Source organism: Bactrocera oleae, chromosome 6 (assembly GCF_042242935.1).
Source record: "Bactrocera oleae isolate idBacOlea1 chromosome 6, idBacOlea1, whole genome shotgun sequence".
In the NCBI taxonomy this organism is placed as follows: Eukaryota; Metazoa; Arthropoda; class Insecta; order Diptera; family Tephritidae; genus Bactrocera; species Bactrocera oleae.
In genome coordinates this window covers 69,866,816-69,894,717 of record NC_091540.1, presented here as the reverse complement: position 1 = coordinate 69,894,717, position 27,902 = coordinate 69,866,816, and the positions used below count along the sequence as shown (strand labels likewise).

Sequence of the window (27,902 nt, the reverse complement as noted above, 5' to 3'; positions counted from 1 at the left end):
TTGGTTTCTAAAAATAGATTTTAACTTTTTCATAAAAAAAATCATATATATAAATATATATTAGCCCTGTTTTCAATGAATTAAGCCAACTTCCACGTTAATATTCAATTACATTTATTGAGAAAGTAAACTCCGATTGGTTAACAAAAAGATTATCTGGCAACACTAATTTTGATTCCCTGGCACCATTTACCAACACTATCACCAGATAACGTAAATTATAACAATAATAATAATTTACGTTCTCTGCTCAAAGAGTAGGCTTACCAGATCAATGTACAAAATTTTATGTTTTATTGCACATACTAATTGCTTCTTTATTTAAACCAAATACACTAAATTGTTTGCAAATATTATTTTTATGGGTGTGCGTAACTTTACTAAATATATGTAATTTTTATAACTTAAGTACAGTGTTGTTTGAATAGTTTCGACGCAAAACAAAAACTGGCAACTCTCTGTGGATAATGAATTTCGAAATAAGAATGGGAAATGGGCAATTTGTGGAAAGTGAACATTTTCGTTTTCAGTGGAAGTTCTTGCTTCGGTTGGGGAAGACGTTTTTCCAATTTAGGGAGAGTAATGTGGGTGTATTCCGCGGCGCGGATGTGAAAGTTTCTTGTGTAAACTACTATATATTGGAAATAAAAAGAATGGTTTAAGACAAAAGGTTAATCATAAATATTCAAATGAAATATATGTGAATTGAATCTCTGTGATCAAAATGTTGAAGAAAATGGTTTAGCCTGTTTAAAATAGTGTTTTTCGTTATTGTTTGCTTTGTCGATGCTAACAATACATATGCAAATTGATTTTTCCCCTATTTGGTGGTTTAGTAAACAATCAAAGCAATGAAGTGAATTAATGTTGCACGAAAAACGCACAAGTTTTAAACAAATAAAATATGATTAAATGTAAAACAAATACGTGCTAGAATGCTGTTTAATTCGCAGAATTGAGTAATGTGAATATATGTATGTAAAATTAATTGTGTTAAGTTAAGTTGCCGAACGTACTTGAAATTTTGTTGACCCCCAGCTAAGACTACAAATGTGTATTTGAAGATAAAAGATAATTCAAGAAAAAATCCATCTTTAAAACACAAGTAGGTAGGCACACACATCTGTGTGGGGTTTATGATATTTTTAATCGCTTCTTGGCTCTATCTTTTGTTCTTCTTGTTTTACGATTCGTTACTTCATTCATAGCTGGGTGTCTACATGTGGACAGGTTCTAATATTTTGGTTTTTCAAATAAGTATTATGATAACAAAAATACAAGAAATGGTTTCTGACTAATTTCTATAAAACTACAAAACTAAAGTGATTTTCTATTCTTGATTAGGAAATTATACATCTGTGCAACCTACACTTAAGCTCTTGGTGTTTTCCTAAATAAATTAAAGATATGATATAAAACCACAGTCTCGTACCATTGGCATAGTGAGTCGCTCGTATCTTCGCCACTTTGTTCTCGCCAAGACTCGCATCAATTTAATTGTGTGAGAGTGGAACAGCTCTATGCCATATCCTCGGAATAAGCGGAAATACGTACGCATGCAAAGGTGTGTGTATGTGTATACAAGCAGCGCTTTATCCATAGTTGATATCTCCACTGTCTAGAAATAAACCTAATGTTTACAAATTTTTACTACTGTATACACAATACAATCACTTGTTTGGTTTCTGATTCGAAGAGTTTTGATAAGAACCCAAAATAAGAAATATTTATATTTATATAATTGCATATCACGGATCAAGTGATTTATAATGTATTTAAAAAATATTAAGAAATTATCTGTAAACTTTTTTTTTTTTTTTTTTTAGATATTTTTGTGTGTATTTTTTTTTAACGCAAATTTATTTATTTTTTTTAATAATGCTTTGAGTTATTACAAAATTGGTACTACTTTTGATTCTGAATGTAGTGTAGTGGCAAATATTGTAATTATTTAATACATAAACAATTTTAAACTTGGCTGAAATAATAAATTTTATTTAAAATATTGACTTTATTTGTAATTTGTAGTTTTTATAACAGTGCTACTATGATAATAAGTAAAGTATTTTGAGCACTTTGGATCTATTTATACAAAATTTCACACATTTCTGGTAATCTAAAGTAAATTTAGTCTCAACAACATACATATATGTATATGTTAAAACCACTTTTATGTATGTACATACATATATACATACATAAATATATATGTACTGACCTAATTCTAAATAGTGTCAGAAAGGTCGTCTTTTTGAAAGCTATAGATTATCTAATCTTAAGAAGAATATTAGTGCGTCTATTTATTATCAAATTGATATAGAATTAATTTAGGTTGATACAAATTATGCTATAATTTTTAAAAATAAATATCTGAAAAATAATTTCTTCGGCAAGCGATAAATAAAGTTTGTGGTATTAGTGCAACACAGATTTTCTGAAAAATATTTCTGATAAATTTAAAGTTGAAAGTTAAATTGACGGCAAAACAAGATAAATCGTTAATTTCAGTTGCACCAAAGCTAAAACACCCTTCACAAATAAAGGAGTTTTCATACAAAATCTTGATCTTTATCGTTCAGCTTGTATGGCAACTACATACATATCTACATATGTATATGCTATAGTAGTCCGATCTGAACATTTTGTTCGCAGATTGTAGGGTTGCCTTGTACATTAATCCATTGGATCAATTTGTATGGCATCTATATTCTATAAAAGTACGATCTTAAATTTTTTTTCGGAGTATGTAGTAGTAAATTTGCAATTAATGCCAAATTTTGTGATGATAATTTGTCAAATAAGAAATCCCCTATACAAGCACTCCATTTTGATCAATCAGTTTGTATGTGGTTATAGTGGTCCGATATCGGCGGTTTCGACAAGTGAGCAGCTTCTTGTTGAATAAAGGTCGTGTGCAAAATTTCAGATCGATGTCTCAAAAGCTGAGTGCTCAAAAGAGCAGATGGATATGGCTAAATCGACTCGGCTCGTCACTTCGTCGCTTTATATACCCAGTTAATGGTATAATTACTGTAAATTACATATGTGTAGTATATACCTTTGCTGTACATATATTCCGGAAGGTGTAAGCAATAAAAAATTGATTTTTTTTTATTTATTGTTAATTCATGAAGATATATATATATATATAATAATATGCAGCACAGTGTTTCAAGTAATTTTACTAGTAGCATTCATTATCAAAATTATTTTTTATAGTAATTTAAAAACCCACCAAATTTTATATGAGTAACTATTTTACCTACATACATACATTTGTATGTTTGAGCTATGTTTTTAACATAAATTTACATACTCGTATTCGTGTTGTTAGCTTAGTACCGCGATGACGTCTAATTCTTGAAACATTTTTATTGGTTTTCATTGGTATGATTCATCTGTGGTACATGTGTTGCCTTAATTAACTATCATTTTCAAGTCGACTGGTTTCTCTGTGTGCATGATTTTTCTTTAAGACTGGATTTAATAGACACACACAAACCTAAATTTATGCATCTACATACATATGAACGAAGTTATGTTGTTTTTTTGAAAGTGTGTATGTATGCATACGTTTTTGTTGTTGTTTTCTGCAGCGCGACTTGCGTTTTAATCTTTACACATTTCCATACATACATATTTATGTAAAAATAAATAAATGTGCACGTATGTATGCAGCTTTATATGAATTATAATAACACATTGCATTTATTTGGTCTTGGATCTTTTAAAACTCGCCAGTCTGCCATTTATTGTGCACACATAAGTCAACACATGTACTATTTATTTATATACATTATTCTTGATGAACATTCTGCTTTCATTGCTATTATTCTATTCTCCATTTTGTCATTGTATTTTGCTTTTTGCCATTTTCTTCAATTTTAGCACAAGTTGAGTTCACAATACAATCGTGATGCTTGGTTTGACTTCTGGCGAGTAACCTTGTCTTCTTGCGTCTGATTTCGCCATCTATTGTCGTTACAAGTTATCAACAAAAACAACTTTCAACACAGTTATCTTTTAAATCGTTCTTCATATCTATGCGTTGTTGTATCCATTCTCGTTTCTTTGTTTGTGAAGACGAACATACATATAAAAGAATGAATGTTACATATGTGTGCCAATAATTTTTCAACTAACGGTATAGCCTTACTTAAATGGGTACTGCTATTAATATACATCCAAACAAACATATGCATATATATGAAAAGGTTTCTAAACTAAGTAGGTTGTTGCTCTTCACTACTCCAAAGTTCTGTTTTATACCCTGGTCAGTTTCCCAGGATGAAACATCGGAAACCCTATAAACTATATACATATATACTTATGTATCTTCACGAAATTTGGCATTGATTATTGTCCAAGAAATTGCTACAATCTCCAAATATATTCTTCAGTTCGAACCACTATAGCATATAGCTGACATACAAACTGATCGGTCCTTGTATGGAAAACTTTTTTACTGGACAAGGCAATCTTCACGAAATTTGGCATGGATTATTGTCGAAAGGAACGCCACAATCTCCGAGCATGTTCAGATCGAGCCACTATAGTATATATTTTTTAAGATTTAGATATACAAGACCATATATATTAAGTGCAATAAGAAAAGCATTTATGAAGGATAAAGCTTCGGTGCGGCTGAAGTTAACGTTTTTTTTCTAGTAAGCTAACACTTTAGATATATTAAAATTTGTATAGTTTAATTGCGAAATATAGAAATAGGTTTCATCAGCGAATGCCAGGTCAAGAAAAAACTCTGTTTTTGGTGAAAGTGGATTATTGACAGAGATGTTATTACAGTAGGTTTTGCGAGTTGATTAGCATGAAGGAAAGACTCGTTTCATGCCGGATAATGTGTTCGGTTTTTTGAGGACAAGTCTTAACTATATTAGTAGATTTTACGCTGTCAACAAATATTTTATATCATTTTTAATATAATAATAAATAATAGTTAAATTTAAATAGCTGATGCCTAAGTGCCCAAACAGTCACCGACATTCCTCCCTTCCGTACTTACCGCCCGTATCAAACCAAATTTGTCAAAAGTTGTGCCCGTAGTTGCAACGCAGAAATCGGTTGTTCTCTTTTGTTTTCATTTCACCAACGTTGCCATTGTCCTATTTGTATACACGATTTTTCACACATTTAGTTTTTTAGTTATGATTTTTCATAATACAAAAGCTTAAAACTAAAATCTAACTATTAAAAATAGTCTACCTATTTATAAAAAAGTGTTTTCGACTGTGATTTTGCGTTATTTTAAGAATATTTCAAATATATTCAAGTTTATTTTTAAATTACTACAAACTATAGAGACAGGTTGCAAGAGATTGCTCTCTCACTCTCAGCTCACTTGTTTCTACGGGAAAAATCCAATTTTCGGGGATATCCTACCGTACAGTCTGTTGAAGCCGTGGTGACAGATCATTTACATTGCGCTCTCATAAGATAGGTCGTATCAGCTTATTCGGGACACGGTTTTGCGTCGGTGACTGTTTGTGCCTTTAAGCATGAGTCACGATCTTTATACGAGCAAGAGCGTATTTAGCTTAGGGAATTTCACCTTGAAGAAGCGAGTCTTTCTCAAATTCAGCTCTCAAGCGTAGGTGTGTTAGTTAAAGAGCAAAAACACGCATCTATTTTGCAATTTCTTGCATGATGATTTTTGGCTTATTTTGATTGCATTGACAACAATTGTTATCTTAAAGGCTATTTTGTAGAATGTCTACCAACAAGAATGACGTGATGCTAAAATGAAATAAAACACTCAAATTTGGTCAAAATGAGTTCTGGTTTTTTGCTTTTTTTGTTATGCTGTCAATTTAATGCTATTTAGGATTTGAAGAGGCATTAAATCGCATTACCTTGGCGGCCATTTGACTGGACCATTTGTGGAAATTTACTAGTCACCAAACTTTACACGCAATTTGTCCATGTTTAGACGTGAAATATGAGGCGTTGGACCGTCTTGTTGGATTGTCGGAGTCGATTTCATCAAAGACCGGGAAATAAAAGTCAAAATCATGTTATAATGGTCGGAGTTGAAGGTAAAGGCGTTTCCTTCACCAAACTGAATTTTGTTTGTTGGCGAAGTCATTGAGCCAGAAATGGGCTTCATTTAAAAAGATGATTTTTCGATTACAGTAGCCACCGGAGAATGTGAACTTGCGTAATAATCTTCGACAATTTCCAAGCTTTGTACCAAAGTAAAACCTGACATGATGAAATGGCAAACCTTGCTGAACACCATGGCCGCCAAGAGCTGTCAAAATCACAGCATCCCTATTGGCAAACTATTAAACGCTATATATGATAATTTATTTATACGCAATAGTTTTTTATAACTGTTAATTATACTAAATATCAATATCTTTTTATTGTTTTTTGTAATAATTGCTTAAACAATAATATATTAAATTGTTGACTTTAAACATTCTGAGAACACCGCTATTGTTGCTATAGTAAAATGCCATTATTTTATGCGACATTTAAACTGTCAATAGCCAAGATGAACAATTTGTTTGTTTAATTATAGAAAGTGCTTCATTCGGTTATTTGCTTATCAATAGACAAGTATGGTTTGTATAAATATAAAGAAACGTATTTATGTGTGCATAGATAATAGAATAAAATATCTGATATAATTTCTTGGTATATAATTAATAAGTCAACACTAATTTTTAATTAAAAAAGTCTTTGTTTTAATATATTTTTTTTAATTTGTAATTGACTCAAACGTTTACTAAATAAATTTGTTTTCTACTTTAATTGGCGATAACAACTTTCTTACAGATACTTAAGTTCAAAACTGAAACTGAATCATTTTAGTATGTGTAAGCTTTTGAAATGTTTTGCTGATAAAATGTTTCCTGCTCCAATGGTTTTTCTGCGAACAATGACGGCATTGAAATCATTTCAAAGAAGTGTTTACCAATTCTTTCGGCTTTACGCAAATTCCGTCTTGTTAAAAAAAAATCATTAAAACTAAAAAATGAATAATAAATGTTCGCACCACACCCTTTATGGGAATGCTTATGTGTGCAATCTCGTTGCAAATGTGAAATTTTCAATTAGTTGCGTGTTTATTTCATCAATTTGCTGAGCTAAAACCATTAACGTAAGTCTTTCTCTTTCCCTTCGAGTATATATGTACATATGTATGTATATATGTATATATGGGTACAATCTTGTGTTTGGTATTATACGAGAGAGCAAGTTCGAACACATGTTTCTATGTATTTATGTTTTTGTCGCTTTTTAGGAAGCAAATAATAAATTAATAATAATACGACTCATATGCAGTGCCACAAATGTTGCGTGCTGTGTGCTTGTGAAGCTGCAAATCTACAATATTTATGAGCATTTATATCCAAACATGTGGGTAAGCCGAAGTACATTAGGTTGACCTGATTCTTCACTGGTTTGACTTACCTTAAACAATGATCCATTTTGACAAAGACATTAAATATCTTTCTGAAATCATAAGAAATGAAAATATTGAAAACAATATGAAATATGAAATCAAAACTGAAAAAAAATATAAGTATTGAATATTAATGCTATGTGAAATATTTTAAGCTATGTTAAATAAGGTCTCATAAGATCTATAATATCGTTTAGGCGTAGCTTACATTAAATTTTACTTTGCATGTCAATATAAAATATATTTGATATGGTTCTACTTACATATCTTAAGCTTAAGCTGCATATCTTAAGCTTATAAAAAGTTGTAAGCTATCAAGGTGGCTCATAAAAAATGCGCAACCTTCCAAAGAAGATGTCGCTGAACAATTGCCTTTAAATCCTGGTACTATCTTGTTAATTACCAACTTTGTTATGGTATGCAATTTTAGACTATTTCCAGCAATATTTTTTGTTTTTATCATGGCTCTTCCGTGCTCTATAATTGGGACCATTTGACTTTGCTTTCAAATCAGAACTAATATCTATGAGTCTTTGCTAGTTATAACTTTGGGCAAACCACGATGAGTATTAAGATCATTTCATCATTTCAAGTAGTATGTTATTTCTAAAGATATAACCAAACGAAATATGATAAAAAAAAATTATTTTTTAATTTTAAGGAGGTGTGCTCCTTAATTAGCCTATATTAATTCCGCACCAAAATTAAGTTAGGTAATACCCTTTTTGAAGCCCCCTTAATACACGTACATATGTATGTATGAACCACAATTTCTGCAAACACAAAGATAAATGAAAGAGCGTGGTTACACTGCTAATGATCTTTTTTCCCGTTGATGACTATTTGAATTGTTGTTTCTAGATATGTATATATATAAATGTCTAGCTGGTAGTTCTGTGGAAGTCTGTATGTGTATGCTCTGCCGTTTGTTAAGTGATTCGTGAGGTTCAACAATAGGGAGTAATTTTATTGGTGACAATTTTAAAGTAGTTATTCCTCAATGTGAATGACATTAACTATTCACACACACACATACATACATACCTATCTACAGTTATTTGTGTGAATTTACATATTTTTACTGAATATATTTACATCCATTGTACATATGTACATATTTGTGTTAAGATGCGTCTGTTACTCAATTAAAGCTGTGACTTTTAACCACATACAAACAGACAATGCATAATTTAATTGGCCGCCAAAGTCAAGCGGACAGTGAGGCTTGCCCAAATATTTACATATATTTGTGTGTGTAGTAGAATAGGTGTAAGCGCCTTATTTGCATTATTACACATTCTGACGGCATAATTATGCTTTTAAACACGTGTTTACGAATCGCTTTTCATCAAACTCACTTACAGTTAAAAATGTGTGCGCAAATATTTACAGCCGCTTGAATTTTTTACCTTTATTACGCATATCATACGCCGGTCTCTCAGGAAATCACCCGGTTTGTTGTTGTTTGCCAAGTAAACAAGACAATAAAAGTCTTGCATATAAACTGTTGCTGACAAAGCTTTATGTGTGCGTGTGTAACTTTATTGCTTCACATGAAAATATGAGACAATTTTTATTATCAGTAATTTTGTATGTTTGTATATCTGTATGCATAGTGATAAACTTTTGTCCTATAAGAATCTTTATTCATAAAAAATTGAGAAGTGCCATCAAGAAACGTACTCCGAATGTAACGATACTCTAACTTGTATTACTACGCAGCGTGCTTCCTCTTACGAAAAAAAAATTTAATGCATTATCTCAAGAAAAAATGTTTTTTGTCTTTCTCATGAATTTTCTGTTCACATTTTGATGATTTTTTGTGATTTACAATTTATTCGTAGTCAGTTATCACTAAAAAAACGCATTTTCATTGGTTGAAATATATAATTGAATCATAGTTGAAATCTTTGAAAAATTTGAAACATAAAAGCAAAATAACACAAAACATAACGGCTGATTTTGACACTACGAGTTAAAACACTTTTGACAAATTGTTGTTTTTGGGCTATCGACACAAACTCATGTTATATAACTGAATCATGGGTGTACACCAAGTATAAAATTATGGACAATATCTTTTAGTCGTTGTAGTCTTTTTTAGATTTCATAGACGGAGAAGGCCGCAATCACTGCAGCAGTGGTTGACCTTTGCTTAGCACCATTGGAGATCGCGTGTAACTCCCAAAATATTGATGTTTTTTTCTTAACATTTTTAATATATATTCTCAAAAACTGTATAAATACTTATAAACTTAAAATTTTGACAATCGATACAGTAGTTTTTTTAATTCCAAAAAATCGCCGTTTTAGACTGTCGCACTAGGTGTGCTCGTTAACGCTTCTTTGTCACAGAATTTCTTTCCAGCGACCATTCTATTTAGGTTTAAGAATAAGAAAAGGTCGCCGGGTACCAGATCCAACGAATTTATTGCATACGGAAGCAATTTCTTATAATGCTTGTATTGAATTTAAATAATCATGTATGTGTTGTTTCTTCGCCTGGCGTCAAGCCCGTCTAACATTCTTCAAGCTACTAAGCGTTTTATGAACACACTAATTATTTTTTTCCAGTCTTTGCTTTACCCAAAATGCTATATTTATATCACGAACCAATGGTCACAAGTGCCTATTGAAAGTTATGTCTAACTACAATACATAATTTAATTCTAAAAGCTCCTATAATACGAAACTTTTAGCCTAACTGTTATTTTACACATTCGAGAGTATGTGTCATTACAACCTAGGGTTTTTTCGAATTGCTGAGTATGGGTAATGTTTTATTGAGAGTATTGAAACAGAGAAGAAGAGCACAATTGCACTATTTCGAGAAGTTCGACGAGCATCAAAATAAGTACTTGTGAGAAGTGTGAATTAGGTCAATATAACTGAAGATATGCTTAACAGAGAAGAATACAGCATTCGTTAATACGTTAGCATAAATCAGCAAGTGTCAGTATAATTCGAAAATGCGCTGGAGCTTATAGTTCAAACGATCACCGACGCAAAACCGTATCCCGAATCAGCTGATACGACCTATCTTATGAGAGCGCAATGTAAATGATTTGTAACCACCACTTCTACCGTCCGCTTCAACAGACCGTACGGTAGGATATCCGCGAAAATTGGATTTTTCCCGTAGAAACAAGTGAGCTGAGAGTGAGAGAGCAATCTCTTGCAACGCAGGATTGCCAGTCTCTATATTTTGTAGTAATTTAAAAATAAACTTGAATATATTTGAAATATTCTTAAAATTACTCAAAACCACAGTCGAAAACACTTTTTTATAAATAGGTAAACTATTTTTATAAGTTGGATTTTAGCTTTGAGCTTTTACATTATCATAACTAAAAAAGTAAATGTGTGAAAAATCTTGTATACAAATAGGACAATGGCAAATTGGTGAAATGAAAACAAAAGAGAACAACTACGGGCATAACTTTTAACAAATTTGGTTTGATACGGGCGATAAGTACGGAAGGGAGGAATGTCGGTGACTGTTTGAGCTGTTAGGCCTACTAAAAATTGAGAAGCATATCCCAAATTCGAATTATGTAAGGGTAAAAAAGGACAAAAGGCAGCAGTTGTGAGGGACAATATTAGTTGTATTTGGAATAATGGCGTAAAATCGTGAATAATAACTGCTTATCAATATTTGGTTTCGCCCGAATTTCGAACTTTCTTATTTGTTGGTTTTTCCCATTGTATTTGTTATCAGTTTCTTTTAAAGAAATTTAAATTGAAAAATTCCTCTTAAACTTATTACATATAAATGCCGCTTAAGAGTTACTAATGCAGTTACACAACAACAAATCATTTATATATGCATGTATGTGTGTGTCTTCGTGGTTTTTTTTTACTTGAATTGTGTCACGTTGAAATTCAAAGAGACACTTGAGACTGGTGTACATCACCTCTAAAAATACTTTGTACGTTCATAAGTGCCGGTGCTATCTACAAGCACACACACACGTGCTTACAAACGTAATAAGTTGATTATTTTATTGGTTGTTTCAAACGAATGAATTGAATTAATAACTGATTTTGTCTTCATTTCTTTGCAGCACTTGCATTTTGTAGTTAATTGCTGAAGCGTAACGGCAAATACCGAGCGCATCCATAGTTCGTGTGTGCCAAATCTACAGCAACATAAGCTATCAAAGAGTCATACGTATAGTCAAACAGTCAGCCAGACAGTCATTGGATCACACATGCACTTGCGAATTAGTTGCACGGAATACCTACAACAACAACAATATACAAATGTAGCACATTAAGAGCGTTGGAACAATTCATATTGAAAATTTGTGTTTGCTCATTGATGTGAAAAATCAAAATCAAAAACAACAATAACAACAACCAATCGAAGCAAAATACCAAAGGATTCATGTTTTAAATACAAATAGCAAATAGCAAATAAAGTGATTGCTTTACACTTTCTCCCGCTAAAATTGCAAACATTCGAAGATCACAAAATGCACCAAAAAACACTGAAAACACATAAAACTACAAATGCAAAAGCTGTGAAATTGCCAATGGAAGCCGGCAATCGCACAGTGCAACGCCATACAAGCGACCATACACGTTGCCATATCTCAGGCTGGAGTGCGCTTTTTGTGCTCTTGGCCTTGAGTACTTGGGCCAGCCAGACGCAAGCCTTCGATTTGGGCAACGAGCTGAATCTCAAGCCGACAAACTACGCGGAATGGAACGAAAATGTCACGTACGTCAGCTCGACCGCATATAATGCGCGTGGCATGCAGCCACTTTACGAAATCACACATAAAATTATTTGGTTCTTTACCGGTGAACATCCACTGCCAGAAGGTAAGCGAATGCTTATTTCAATTAATTGTCATTTATAATTAGAAACAAATGAGGAAGGGCAAAGTTCGTGTAGAATCGAGTAGTAGATACTCATGAAATATTTTGAAAAGCCACCATTTGGTCAATAATTAAAATTTGGCCAGTCCCTTGATCATTATCTGTATTAATATATTATATACAATTATATATACAATTTTAAGCTGAACAATCTTTCTCACCTTTTTTCGGTGATCCTCCTGGAGATCGAATACGGGATCCACTGAATCCACAATTTTTCACAATGAATCACCGATTATTAAAGTACATACATTTACTTTCGACTTGCAAGTAAATATAACCATTAAGAGGGAATACGAAATTCTATCTCAAGATGTAAAATACTCACATACGATATAGGAGTAAACAAGTAATACTGGCCGTTTTCACTCTTTTATGTTTGTGATATTTCACCTCAAAGTTGGCGGTGTCACACTCATGGTTCAATTTGAGAAATCGTATTAGTATGGGCTTCAAAACTTTATATGGGATTTTTCAAATACACCCTGTACCAAATATGAACGAGATCGCTCTGTTCATTACGTTGTTATTGTACACTGCATTTTTGCCAATTATCTAATTATACTATAAATCTTTTTTTCTCAAAGCGCCAAAGAGCAAAGTTTTATCTAGGTATCTCTATTTCAACACAAATTATGAAACGCATCGCTACGGACGGACGGATAGATAACCATCGCAAATTAAACTCGTTTCCTTAATCTGATTATTTTGATATACATCACTTTATAACTGTTTTGATTAGCTTTAGGTGTTATACCTATATGGTAACTCTTAGGAAAACGAAACTATATTACTAGGTGAAACTTGTTGCGAGATAATAAAAATATACATTTTCATATAATTTGTTGTCTTAATATTAATCTAACAATTAAATTTATTTCTTACAGGTTACCTCGTAGTCAAGGAAAACGACATAGAATTCGGACCGAAAGTTGAACGCAATGAATGGATTGATTTATTCAAACATTATTGGCTTATATGGCTAATTGTCTTGCTCGTTGGCCTGCTAATTGTTACAATGCCAGTTGTTGGGTAAGAAAGCAAAACACGTACACATATTTGCTATCTTAAAAATTCTAGTTAAACTATAAATGAAAAAAAAAAAAAAAATTAAAAATGCAAAGCGTTCTTACTAAGTAAAATGTTTTATTTTTATACGCTTTCCCCCTCAAATAGTTTATGCTTTTGCTGTTGTCGCTGCGCTGGTGCTTGTGGTGGACGCTCGGAGCCGTTTGACAAGAAACATGACACCTGTCGCCGTGTGTTCTTGGGATTCTTGCTTATAGTATTGGCAACAGGTTTGCTGTAAGTAGCTTGTATTTAATTGCAGCACACATTTCTAAACGCCACACAATCAATATTTATGTACAAGTAAACATGCTAAGCAAGCAAACATTCCTACATATTTATTACAAAGCATGTAAATATAATACCTGAGCGGAAGAAAAGTATTGTGTTGAGTGGCTTACATTTCCTATTAACCTGCCCGCCGTATTTATTTTCGCTAACTTTTTGCGTATTGTATTCTTTTTTTTCGCCTGTCTTTAGTTTCGGTGTTATAGTCACATTCGCAACAAACAGTTATATGCAACAGGGTATTGAGAAGAGCACAGATCGCGTACGTAATGCCAGCGTTGATACGCGCACATTTCTGGAAACCACATCGGAACAGGTCGATCACGTGCTCATCAAAAACTACAAACAATTGTCAATTCAGTTGGACAATATTATGCGCGGTAATTTTTGTCTTGCTTATGAATAAGTTCATCATTTTATATAAATTTTAAAAAAATTGTATACAGAAACATCGAGTTTCATCATCAAAGAGTTGGAGCAGAAATCTATGGCTGTTTCGCTTATCTATCTAACAGACTTTCTTGAAAAACTGCCAGAGCTTAGATTAAAATTACAGAAGATGAAGAGCATCACCAACGATTTGCGCGTTTACGCTTCACAGTTGAGCAATGGTATGTTGTGCTCGTACTAAGTTGCTTTTTGGAATAAATATTTTTATATCATTAAAAAAATTACAAAATATTCGGTTTTTATTTTTTTATTTATAAGGCTTGCGTGGCGTAAAACGTGATTTATTAGTTATGCTGACAAAATGCAACAACAAAGCATGTCAGGATGTGCTCAACAAGTATGAGATCGGAAAGCTTGATGCTAACGGCATACACTACGATCAGGTATGTGATATAATTTATATTTATTATATGAAGCATTAATTAAAAGTAGGTAAAATTTAATAATAAGAAAAATTAAAAAATAAGTAGTAAAAAATAAAAATTTTTTAAAAATAAATCAGTATCATAATCATAATAAAGTGAGTTAATAATCTAACTTAAAAAAAAATTAAAAGAATGGACAAAATAAAAAATTTTAAAAACCAATTTTTATTTTTTTAGTTATGTATAAGGTCTTAAATATTTTTTAGTTATATTTTAAACTAGTAACTTTTAACATTATTATTATTTAATATTTTTTATTTCGTTATTAATAAAAATATTTAGCAATAAAAAATATAAAAGTGCAGATTTTTATATTTCATAAAGTTATGTACATAAGTCAAAAATCATTTTAATAATAAAATATAAATTGTTTATTATTTTTACACTGCCAGTTTAATCAGACTAATTTTAAGTAAAAAACAAAATATTTATAATTTTTCTTTTGGTCTTAACGCACAGAATGATATTTATTTTAAAAATGTTAAGAAGATTCATATGAAGATATAAATAATTTGACTTGAGTTTTCGTTAATTATTGCTTTTTTTTTAACACAAAAATAATTTTTTTTCTACATTTTTAGAACTTAAATCATAAAAAAAAAATAATTCGTAGAACGTTCAAGTTGTGCCGAAAATGCGAGTTGAAGGTTTTGTGAGGTTTGCTTTTTCACCAAAATTGGAATTAAAACTGAACTAAAAATAAATTTGTTGTATTATGGTAAACTCCTGGTTGGTGGATGTTGTTTTTATCTTTTAACATGAAAATGTTCAAAAACTATGTAAGCTCGAGTTTATGGCCAACGTGGAAGTATTATTAATCTCATATGATGATATCTTTGAATGTTTTTTGCTCGAAAAAATGTTTTGCTATTTAATTTTAACATTTAAATATATCTATTCCAATGCTATCAGATGGTAGACCGATACTTTCCAAAGGTAAACAATTTCAAAAGCAATCTAAATTCATAATTATAAGAATTATAAATATAAAAGCACATTGATATGTACATTTGAACATTAATTTAAATACAAATAATTAATAAATTATTTTTTTCTCAGCTTCCGGATGTAACAGATATCATCGACAATTTGGATAGCTTGATAAGTAAGGACATAGCCTCGGCTGGCAAGCGTGGACGTGATATACTCAATCAAATGCGTGCACATCTCAATACAACAATTGCAAAATATACACCCAAAATCATTGATTCCATAAATAAAGCAGGTATGTGCAATTTTGCAACAACTAAAGACACCCTCCAGCATTACTCAAGCCTTGTTTGCTAATTAACACCTATTCTTACGTAGGTCATGCTTTCCAACGCGCCTCAAACGAAATCAAAATGAAGCTTAACAAACTTTCACAAGTTATTAAAGACAATACTAAAAAGTACACCGGCGTTGCCGATGACTATTTAGAGGAATATGGACCATATCGTTTTTACTTTGGCATCGCTGTGTGCTCAATATTGTTACTGGTGAGTCACAATGGCGATTCGATAATTTTTTGTGTTTATTATTGATATTAAAACAAATTTAATCACGCTTATAAATTTTTAATTTTTGACAGATTTTGCTTTGCGTGGTCGCTGCTTTGTTGTGCGGCATTTGTGGCAAACGGCCGGACGGTTATGGTGATGACTGCTGCAATAAAGGCTCAGGTTCACGCTTCCTTATGATGTAAGTGGCACAGTGCACCTATTTGAATATATATTTTGTGCTAACTTATGACATTTTATCTACACAGGGCTGTAGCGCTGATTTTCCTGTCTATTTCATTGATTGCTTTGGTAACACTGGTGCACTTTTTGATCGGTCTAATCGCCTATCGCGGCGTATGTCTTCCATTAAAGTTAGTCAAGCTTTTCATTAGCACAAAAAAAATTTGATTGTTAACAATTTTTGTTTTTTTTTCATTTTCATTTTAGGGACCCTCAAAATGATGAGATATTCGCACAATTCGACAACTCGATTGACTTAAATAATGTGCTTAATCCACCGCAAAACAAAGGCAAGCCGACCTCGGGTGGTTTACCACCACTGCGTATTTCACACGTGATCACCGCCTGCCAACGCAATCAAACAATCTACGAAGTGCTGCATATACATAACCGCTTTGACATTCATGAAATTAACGATTATCCAGCACAATATAAAATCAATCAGACACTGGATGATCTGGTAGATGGCATATCATTTGACGACAGCGATATCGAGATTTTAAGTGCCGAGGATAAACAACGCATACTCAATCTGGCCGATTCGGCATTGAAGAATTTCGACTCCGCCCAATATATAGACAATCTGAACGACACCATCACCAAGCATTCGTTAACAGAAATTGCTCAAGAATTGCGACAGACGGCAAAGAAAATTGACAAAAGTGAAGATATGAAAGACGTACAGGTTAGTCTGCGCAATCAGGCATTACATTTGGAGACATATGAACAAAACTGGGTAATACCAATAAAAAATCAATCGGTAGAACTTATACGGTTAGCCAATGACTTGGATCAAAGTTTGCGCTATAAGGATCGTCCATTCCACGAGTCCATACCGTTGCTGGTCAGTGAGATTGAGCGTGCGCAGTTATTCTTCCGCGTGGATGGGCGGCAATTCGTTAAGAACACCGCAGTCAATTTGACGCACTATTTTGCCAGCGAAATTGAGAACTACTTGAAAATGGTTGTGGTGGCCGTGGAGAAGAAAATTGGCTTGTGTGCACCGCTAGCGAATATCTATGACTCTGGTGTGGTGGGGTTGTGTAGTGCAATTGTAGATCCATTGGTAAGCGCACGCAGTTTGACATACATATGTTAAAATAAAATGCCAATAACGGCTTGTAAATTTTCTTTTGTAGAATGGATTTTGGTCTGGTGCCGTGCTATGTGTTGTACTCTTTTTGCCAACGCTGTTGGTTGCAGTCAAGTTGGCTAGTTTATATCAGAAGTCTGACCCATATCCCGGTCCACTAGTGGAAGCGTAAGTGCCAAAGCTTACACAAAATCCTAATATGTAGCGAATATTTATATGTATTATATATAATAATGCCGTTAGTTTTATATGCACTTCAAAATAATAAGCTAAGCCTTTCTTACTAACTTTTTGTTATATTATTTTTTTATAAGACAATATGCCTTAAATTTTTAATATATTAACAAAAATAATTTTATTATTTGTAGGCTTTATAAAACCTTTTTAACTTTTTTACCTAGTTTATAAAAAAAATTTTAGAAAAATTTAGAGAAAAACTCACCAACTAATTTTTTTTTTTATATATTTGTTATAAGAAAATAATAACAAGAAACAAACAAAAAATAAACAAACGAATATACTTTTTTTACTATTCGTTATTTGGTTCTGTAGCATAAACCTTAGCTTTTTTATGCTTTAAATATTAAAAATAATATATTTACATTTTTTCTAAAATAAAAAATACCACAAAACTAAATGCTCTTTATTATTATCCCATTTTACTGATATTAATCCACATTGTATTTGTCCTCTTGCATGCCCACTGCTTTTCATAATGTTTGTGTCTTACATTTGATAAAAATTTTGCAACTACCAATTTTCAGGGAGTATTTGTATGACGCATATAGTGAACGTGATCATATTCCATTGGCAAAGTAAGTGAATCATTATATATATCAACAGTTTTTATGCATATTAATTACATTTATATATTTTATGTTTCTGTGTATGCCGTGATTTAGTTCTTTGTTCGTCTAGTTTTCTTTTGCATATAATTTTTTTGTATTTTTTGTACATAAATTTAAGTTTTATAACTCATTTACTGTTAGAACTTTCAATTTCATTTTTGCGTTTTAAAAATTCGAGCTTCATTTTGTTTTTGAATGCTATAATTTTTTATAATATAATACATTTTTCAGTTTTGTTTTGAGTTAGGGGGAGAACAATGGGCATCTACGGTAGTACAAATTTTAATATTTTATTAAAATCTTTAACTAAATAAAAATGTAATTATTAGGTTATGTTATTCTTAAAAAATCTTTCTGCTTCGGTGCAACCGAATTTAATATTTTTTCTTGATTTAATCTATTACGCATATTAAAACCATGAAAATCGCATTTCTATAATTTGTTTCCATCGTACTCATCATTAAAAGTTACTATTAATAAATATTTTATTAACTTGAATAACAAAGAATTTTTTAACTAAAACTTATATAATTTTATTTTGTTTCTTTAAGCCTAAAAAGTTTTTGTTTTTTTTTATCATTTTAAACACACATATTTTTTCCGTTTGTTTACGCAAAAAAAAACTATACACTTTCATTTTAACTTTTTATAGTGGGCCAAAGAACAAGCGCCGAAAGAATAAAGACCGTAGACGCGGTCGTGAATACTACGAGGATCCTGTCGCTTCTACGGCGCACGGTGTGCCACCAACTGTCGGTGTGCGTGACACGCGTTACAGCGACATGGCACCCAAGTAAGTGTTAAACATACACACATTTCTTTCCGCTTACTCCTTTATATTCATACTTGCTGAATGCATAAATTTATGCAAATAATATTGATGTGCGCTTATATCAGCTAATATTTACAAATGTAGTTAAACAAAAAATTTCAAAATGGCTGCTGTCAAACTAAACAGCTGACTTAGTGCTAATTTGCTATGCATTACTGTAATTTTTTTTCTATGTATGGTATGCGAATGTACGGCATTTACATATAATATTTATTAATTTAATATGTTAGCTGCTTAGTACTTCGTAATTTTTTTGGTATTTAAAAATTTTTATTTTTTATCTTAATTTCCTTAGAGCTAAGTGTATTGTTGGCTCTGTTGATACGAGACCAAGATCATTGATGGGCGATGGTTTCTATTAGGTTCTATAACACTGACGTTGGTGATGATTTACGATGATGATGTTATAGTGGTGCGTTGGTTAATATTTAATTTTTTTCTTTGAGTGTTTTATTCGTTTCGTACTCGTTGTGCGAAAGACTGAATTGAATATGCCTAGCTTAGTTTCTAACAAATTTTGCTTTGCTTTCTATTTCTGCTATTACTAATGCTTACGTGGGCTTTCTACATACAAACATACGTACACTTATTGCTAATCATTAATTTTAGATCAAAATGTACATTTCTTTTTAAATGATGGTATTTATGATCAGAAAACCACTTCATTAAATTCAGCAAGTCACTTCAATAACTGTTATATAAGTACATATAGTTTTTTTTTATGATTTTCTTCATTCTTGCACATTTGCACAATCGTTATGCCGAAACAAATTGAGATGAAAACTGACGTGTCAGAAAACATATTTTATTAAAATATGATTTTCGAATTAAATTGTTTATAATCGTTAAAAATAAGTGGGGTGTCGCGTGGAGTCAATTTAAAAGAAAAATGTAAATTTAAACCTAAACTTATAATTTTTTGATTTAAAAAAGGTTTCATACCGCCTGGACGTGTCCAAAAAAGTATAATCTAATTTTTTTCTTAAATTGTGTTCTAAATTAAGTTAGAAAAATCTTTTATGTTTTAGAAATTTTGTATATAGCGTAAGGATAAGCTTCCTTAGTTAAATATAGATCTGTAGCGATTTCGAAATGTCTAGCAGGAATTTCAGTCATGATAACATACATTTTTTGATAAATTTTCGAACTTAAGTGTAACGGTTAGTTTGAATAGTATTTCCTTGAAATCTACCAGTTTAACTCTGCAGTTAGTTTAACAAGATATTTTATTTGTCGAATTGGATTAATTTTTAAGCTATTAATGAGAAAATAAATTTCAACAATGGAAATTTTGTGAAAGAAATTTGTGGTTCAGCACTTTTTATGTCGGTTAAATACTAGCTGATCAAATTTGATCCGGACTTGTCCATTTGCACGCGCTAACTGAATCTATAAAATTTTTTCCCTTGATGGGTACTACCTAAATGTTTTCTTTTTTTATGTCGTGTGAAATTTGATCTTTATATGTCAATTAGTGTGTGTTTGGCAGCTGTTTGTTTACGACGCGAAAAATGGAATCACGGCTACGGAATCATTTACATCGAAAATGTTAAAGAAACAGTGTTTGAAAGTCATCGTGTTGGCATCAGAGAGATAGCAGAAGATTTAAATATCTGATCGACTCAACACCTTTTGGTTAATGTTTTGGGTATGAAGCGTGACTTGTATCAAAAGATCTGAATCTTTTGCAAGCAAGACTTATATATGACGTCGAAACTGTCGAACAATCTAGCGAATGGTGCTCCAACAATGAATCGAAACTGAATAAACCTAAATTTGCCAAGGCTTATAAGAAGTGCAAGGAAAATTGGTTGGCTCAGAAGCTTATTTTGAAGGCGATAGTTAAGATTTGTATTGAAATACGTGAAAGTTTAATTGTTTTCCTTTGTTAGTCCGAACCAAATTTATACGATGGTATATTTAATTTTTATTACGTGTGTCAATATAATGTTTGTACTCATCTCTCCAAATAAGTGCTATATATTTATAAATAATAAAAAAGAATGGTAGAATAGTCTATGTTTTTTGTCAGCCTTAATTTCCTGCACAAACCTAATAAATACTCTTCTTCGCGAGTCCACGATATCATCATCACCATCACTATCATCAAAATATACTTGCTTTTGTATAAAAAATAAGCAAATATTTGATTTCAAATATGCTCTTAAACTAACACTAGCCATTAGTTTCAAAATTAGAAAAAACATTTTTCATTCTGCCATATAAAATTGCCTAGCGTAAGCCTTAATGTATTCGTAAACTGTCGGCTAAACACTTTTTGTATTAACATTTTACTACTTGTCTGCCAGTTATGCTTCTGGCATATATGTGTGGCAAAACAAAAAAAGACACCCACACGATGACTAATATTTAACATTTCAAACATTCCTAGCCACAGCCGCTTATATATTGCCGCAGACACGCTGCAACTCATAAGTTTGTGTTTCATTTTCTTGCTCCAAATAAATCTGTATACATATAAACATACATCTATGTGTGGGCTGTTTAAATTTCGAATAAAATTAGCACTCAAATATTTTTTCTTTTGCGTCCATCTTTTGCAGGCATTGGGATGGCGGCCCACCGAGATACCAGAATCCACCAATGGCACCACCTGCCTCCGAGTACGAACGCCCACCGCCATATTACTATCCGGGTGCCACGGAGCAAGACTAAGTAATACAGATTGAAATACATTTTTAAAATGTCGCCAACAAAGAAGCAAAGCAAGCAGCACCAACAACAACAATATAAATGTAAGCAACAAATGCAATAACCACAAACGCAGTGAGGAGAGACAAAATGAATACTTGTGAACAGCCTGTGTTGTTGCAGAGGTGGCGAGAGACTCCTAACAACAATAACAAAACAAAATTATGTGGCATAAGGTGCACATTGCGTGCGTCCAAAAGTTATTAATAGCGTGTTTTCCAAAACTCATTTGTTTTTGATTTGGCTACTTTGGAAAACTTGTGAAATTCAAATTGATTACGGCAGCCGCGGCACACTTGCCTACATTACAACAGTTTTTCTACTCTCAAAAATATAAACAAACAATCAAAAACGACACGCATATTTTAGCGAATAATAAAAATCATTAAAAACCAAATAAAAGCAAGTGAAAACAATTTCTGGATTGCACATAAAAATACTGTTGGTTTCAAAAACCGAAAAGCGTGTGGAAACGTTATATGTTAGCTACAATATATAAATATAAAGCAAAGAAATATAATGATGATATAATTAAAGCAAAAAAGAAAACATAGGAGAGAAAAAACGAAAATAAAAACACAGCCATTATGCATTTTCATTCCAGCGCCCCGACACACATACATATATGTAGTAGATACTCGAAAATCGTTTCGATAATCTCAAGTATTTTAGTTAGTTTTATATTGAAGTGTTATTCAAAAAGATATATATATGTGTATGTATTGTATATGTGAAATGAGACTGTATTTGTTAGGTTTTGTAAACACTTTTAATGAGTTGATGAGTTCTTGTCTCATTAGCTGCATATATATATATTTACCTAGGTACTCACATAAACATACACAACATTATTTTTAAACATGCCACGATTTGTGTATTTGAATTCTAGTAATATAATGCAAATAATAATAATTAATAAAACAATATTGAATTCATAAATTTTATTATAAACATTTATATAAACTGTATGTGTACATCATTCAATTAATAATTGCAAATGTTTGTTAGATTTTAAATACCATATATATGTTATATTTATGTATACATAAATGTACAAGCAAAGCAAAAAAAAAATATCAATTTGAATTGTGAAATGAACCATTTATAATGAAATGAACGAATTTTTTTATTATTACAACCAAATGTTTTTTATATTTACAAAATAAACGAAATCGCTGTAGACGAGGCTGCGAGCACATCATTTTACATTAAGTTTGAAAATGAGGTTTTCTTTATTTCTTTAGCAACTTTAATGCGCAGCGTTGCTTTTTTGCTATAATAAATGTCACAAAAGTTGTAGTTTGTTAAGTATGAAGCCAGCAAACGCATAGTTAGGCGGAGTTTGCTGCAGTCGATAAACAGAAAAGCAATTTTTTGGCAACCGTAGCAAGTAATTGTAGTATTTTGAAGAAAAAAGTTGCATTTAAAAGTCAGTTAAGGCAATGGAATGCATACTGAAATATGATATAATAACAATAACAGCTAAAACTCGAAACTGCAGGAAATATAAAAGACACTTCTAAGGCTGCATTCACACGAGGACTGTTTTGTCGCTCATTATTGGCAAATTCTCGTTTGGTATCGCTCATTGCGTTCACACAAGCGACACGAGTCAGACAACTTGTGTCGCGCAATTTTTTGCATTTTCTTTCATATTACATTTTAAAATTCTTGTACGTTTCATGTACGCGGTGCAAAAAAAAATTTTTGTTTAATTAATTTGTATCCTTATTCACCCTCTTCTAAGCCATTTCTATCATATTATGGATATTTACTTACATATTTACTTACAAATTTCCGGACATAATGTAAAAATTCGTTTGAAACCTAGAGCTATTGCTATCGTCCACAAAAAATCGGTTTGTCCAACAAAAGTGTCCTCGTGGGAACATAGTCTAAGTTGCTGCTACTCATATGTGCATTTAGATATTACAACTGCAGGCATATTATTATATATGGGGGGAAGGAAGGAAAAAATGTGCAGGAAGTTGAAGTTTTTTCATTAACAAATATTTAATAACAATTAATAGAAATTAATGATAAAAAAAGTTAAAAAACAGTCGTAAATATTAAGGGTGATATTTATAAGAATAAACAATAAACGGAAAGTAAAAAAAAAATAAGAAGAAAGCAACAGAAAATTAGACGGAAATATTAGAAAATGCGTAGTAGAATGGAAAGCTAGCTTATATGTTTATATCTAGGTGCATAAAAAAATTTGTTCACAAGCAATGTGCATAATTCAAACTTTGAAGATTTTAAAATATTTTAGAACAGTTGCCTAATTTCTACTAAAATTTCACCTAGTGCATTTCAAATAAAATTTGAATTTTTTTTAACCATTCCATATAAAAAGTAGATGAGAATTAAAAAGAAATGTACTCGTATTCAATATTTTAGCATATTTCAAATACACACCAGACAATACAAACCATGAAACTGTTTAATATAAATTCTTTTACAAATTCTACGAATCATTGAGTTGAAGATTTCAAAAAATTTTACGTGTATTTTTCAAAATTTCTTAGAAATTCTTATAAATTGCAAACATTACAGAAGTGTTGGTTATCATTTTAGGCTTTTATAAAAAAATTTTCAAAATTTTTAGAAAAAAAAATAATAACAGTGAGCTGCAGTCAAAAGTTTTATTGTAAAAAGCTGTTTCAATTCAGCTAGTTTTTGTTCGAAAATGCTTCAAAAATATGTTTTTACATATACATATATATATATATATCAGAAGAAACTTTAAAGGTTGTTTTCGTGTGTTAAAATATAGCGTTTGGCTTGAGTATTCTAAATAATTACGAATATGTAATTTGTATTTTAAATGTGTATGTATATAATTTTCACTTTTTGTTTTATAGTATGCATAAAATTGCTCAAGTAGTAAATACAAAAATTCGGGTGCTTTTTCAAATGACTGCCGCGTTTATTTTTCAGCCATTTAACACAATATAATAAAGTTGAAAACACAAATGATTGCAACATATGTAATTCAAGGTTATAAAAAATTATGAAGAAAAAATTAATGAAGATTATAAAAAAATCAAATAAAATCTTGCAACAAAAAGCATTAAAGAGTAACCAAAAGTACCGTAACAAGTTAGTTGAAAGCAGTAATATACAGTAAGCATTTAAGGAGCATGTTGGAAGGTTTTAAACTGCCATTTAAAATTAAACTAAAAAATATTAAAAAACTTGAATAATAACTAAAAAATAGATTTTGTCCAAGAAAAGTTGTAAAAAAAAATATAATTAACACGAACCCATGCGAAAAATGCATTTTAAATAACGCAACTGTTATATATTATCAATATAATTATGTAATATTAAACACACTTGCGGTATATATTTACAAACTATACGCTATGTATGTTAAGCTAAATAAATAAAAAATAAATAAAAGGTTAATAAATAAATAAATTTGAAGAAACAATTTAAAAAAAATAAAAATGTTCACGGTGTCAATATTTACTTTGTTTTTCAAGTCAATGACACACAAAAATTGGTATGCTCACATGAAATTTATACTTATGAATGTTCTATTGTCATAATTAAATGAAAAGACATGCAAAAAGTTTATTATACTTGCTATAAAATATATACAACTTTATTGAGATTATTATAGGAAATATGACGAGTATACCGTTACTTGTTGTGCGCATTTAATTTTCACTTAAACTTAAGTAAACTTTGTCTGTCTGCAAACGTACCGATTTCAAGTGACTGGATTTGATTTAAACTTGTCTTTTTTTATAACAAATTAATGTAGACGAAATATTTTATAGCGTGCTATAAGAAAATATAAAAATATGTATAATTATTATATACAATATAACTTTAAATATAAAGAAAAATAATAATATTTTCTCCCCTTCATTTTGCTTTCTCGTATATTACACATTTTACTTGTGACACCTCCTCGTATTTATAAGTGTGTGTTCACAAAGAAGTTGAAATTAAATGAATTACAAATACGAAAGCAAATCTAGTATAAAAGTTTTGTCATTACAAACTCATACTCCATTAAATACAAACTTAGCTACTTGAAATCACTCAAAAACTCTAATGCAAATCATTCGAAAACATAAACTATGCACTTTTAGATAAAAGAAAAATGTAAACGTAAATGTGTGGTGAACGGCTGGTGACATAAAGACAGAAAGTAAATTATGCAAATGTCTCATAATTGTTGCAACAAATAGAATTTGCAATGCAAAAAAAAAAAACAAAAATATAGTAGTAACTTACATAAATGTGGTTAAACACGCCAGGAGGGAGGAGAAGAAAAAGTTAAACAAATTCTGCGAAATGCAATGCCAGAAGCAAAATGCAAAATAGAAAATCAAATACATACACACACACACACGCATACACCCATACAATGTAATACATACTATACAATATAATCAACAAAGTAAACGAGATTGTAAGCAGAAAATCGAAATATCGTTAAATCGATCGATTCGTTCAAGTGCATGGAACTGTAAAAGTGGAACGAAATCACAACAATTACAAATAAAGTTTCAAACTACAAAAAAAATATGCGTTTTGTTTTATTTCACATGATATTGGTAAGCTTAGGTTCGGCAACCGATCTTCGATAGTGTGTGATAGTTAGTAGTTTAAACAAAAGTTACAGACGATGGATGGAAATTCGAATATGCCGACTAAGCTCCTTGAAATCATCACAAATCCAACCCTGATGTACTGGTGGTGAAGCTCACCTGTTATTGAAGTGAATGTCTGTAGGAGATTGTCTATATAGAACTGCTCGCTAGAAGAAGGAAGTTATAGCTTATAGAAACTATTTTCCACCTTAAGCTTTCTCAAATCGAAAGCTGTGGGTATTATTAAGGGGCACACCTAGTATGAAATTAAAAAAATCGATTTTTCCTAGTTTCGATAAGTTATAAAAAAAAAGATCGCATGTAATTCGAAAAATATAAAATTGTTTTCTTCAAAAATTTAACTGTGTATTCTTAAAATATGTATAAATATAAAAAAAGTTAAACTACAATTAAAAAAAAAAAAATGATACAGCAGGGTTAATGACTGAATTAGTATAAATTTACTATTATTTCATCGATTTTAAGAAATTAAATACATTTTTTATGTTTATTGGAAGAAGTCTCTTTCCACTTTTTAAAACACTATATATCTGACACACATCATTAATTTCTAAATATAATAAAAAAAAAAAATATTTTTTTTAGCTATTAAATTTTTGAACCAGCATTTGTATGGGTAATTAAACTTCCGTTAACGTTTGGTGAAGGTATTGCAATAACAAGATTGAAAGAAAGATAAAAATAACTATGAGTTGACAATATTACCTTAGGTCATTCACTTTTACGAATTTTACGATAAAAAAATACTTTATTTCTTTTGTGTTTAACTTTGAAATATTTATCACTACATAGTCGCAGTAGGCTATTTGCGATACATACATGCATGTATTCTTACAATCTAATGATCGATTTATATGTAGTTAGATTGTTCAAAAACCAGTACCGGAAATAATTTTACTCCATACCCGTTGGTAATGAAATGACTTTTGTGAGGGCACACATTTTTTTTAAGTAAAAGAAGTAAAGTGTACAAATATCCTTCAAAAACGACCTCTTAAACAATACATGCGGATCTTTATACGAGTTATTTCGATTTTTATGTCTGTGCAAATAGATTTTAATAGTTTTGTCCTCAAAAAACAACTTTAAATGGGTTTACGTTCAGCTATAATACAATTTTGAAAGGATTTTCATGCTTTGTTAGCAGTTGGTTAGGTTAAGGTAAGTTGTTCCATAACAGAACGGACTGAATGAAATTCGATGTGATAGTGCAAAAGTGAAATGATTCAGAAAAGTTAATATATAATAATATAATATACCAGACAGACATTTTTAAAGCGAGTATAGCCATAAGTTTGTCCCAACTTATATATGGTGAGATGTAATGATAAAGGAAATTTATTTTAACAGTATTCTCTCAAGGAGAATTGTGAAGTCGAATAGAATACTATAAGTTGATTTCGATGCGTCAAGCTTTAAAGAATTCCGAAACGAACGTACAACTGGTATAAATCAAATGAGATGAAATGGAAATTGGTTAGACTATAGTTTGGGGAGCTAGTTAACTAAGCGGTACGAGTG

At 31.0% G+C, this 27,902-nt stretch overlaps 1 protein-coding gene across 9 annotated transcripts; it reads left to right on the top strand.

Moving 5' to 3' along the window:
* The first annotated feature begins 535 nt into the window (after positions 1-535).
* On the top strand, positions 536-25,985 carry LOC106625392 (prominin-like protein). 9 transcript variants are annotated; one of them, XR_004976759.2, is made up of 17 exons: positions 536-670; positions 11,494-12,256; positions 13,201-13,345; positions 13,490-13,618; positions 13,862-14,049; positions 14,116-14,280; positions 14,378-14,502; positions 15,604-15,769; positions 15,853-16,022; positions 16,115-16,224; positions 16,292-16,396; positions 16,473-17,331; positions 17,405-17,526; positions 18,123-18,173; positions 18,859-18,999; positions 19,334-19,450; positions 21,603-25,985. XR_004976759.2 is itself a non-coding variant. In XM_036364360.2 (17 exons), the coding sequence occupies exons 3-17, from the start codon at positions 11,905-11,907 to the stop codon at positions 21,712-21,714; spliced, it is 2,940 nt and encodes a 979-aa protein (XP_036220253.2). In that variant the 5' UTR covers positions 536-670; positions 1,345-1,564; positions 11,494-11,904; the 3' UTR covers positions 21,715-25,985. The 9 variants fall into 9 exon arrangements, 7 of the variants coding, with proteins under 7 accessions (XP_036220253.2, XP_036220250.2, XP_036220255.2 ...); XM_036364360.2 differs by lacking the exon at positions 19,334-19,450 and adding an exon at positions 1,345-1,564; XR_011396894.1 differs by lacking the exon at positions 18,123-18,173.
* Positions 25,986-27,902: the final 1,917 nt, after the last annotated feature.

Coding starts and splice junctions, on each gene's coding strand:
- LOC106625392 (XM_036364357.2), top strand. CDS start 11,905: ATGCACCAAAAAACACTGAAAACACATAAAACTACAAATGCAAAAGCT. Junction 14,281..14,377: donor CGCTTCACAGTTGAGCAATG/GTATGTTGTGCT, acceptor TTTATTTATAAG/GCTTGCGTGGCGTAAAACGT. Junction 17,332..17,404: donor GTGCAATTGTAGATCCATTG/GTAAGCGCACGC, acceptor TTTCTTTTGTAG/AATGGATTTTGGTCTGGTGC.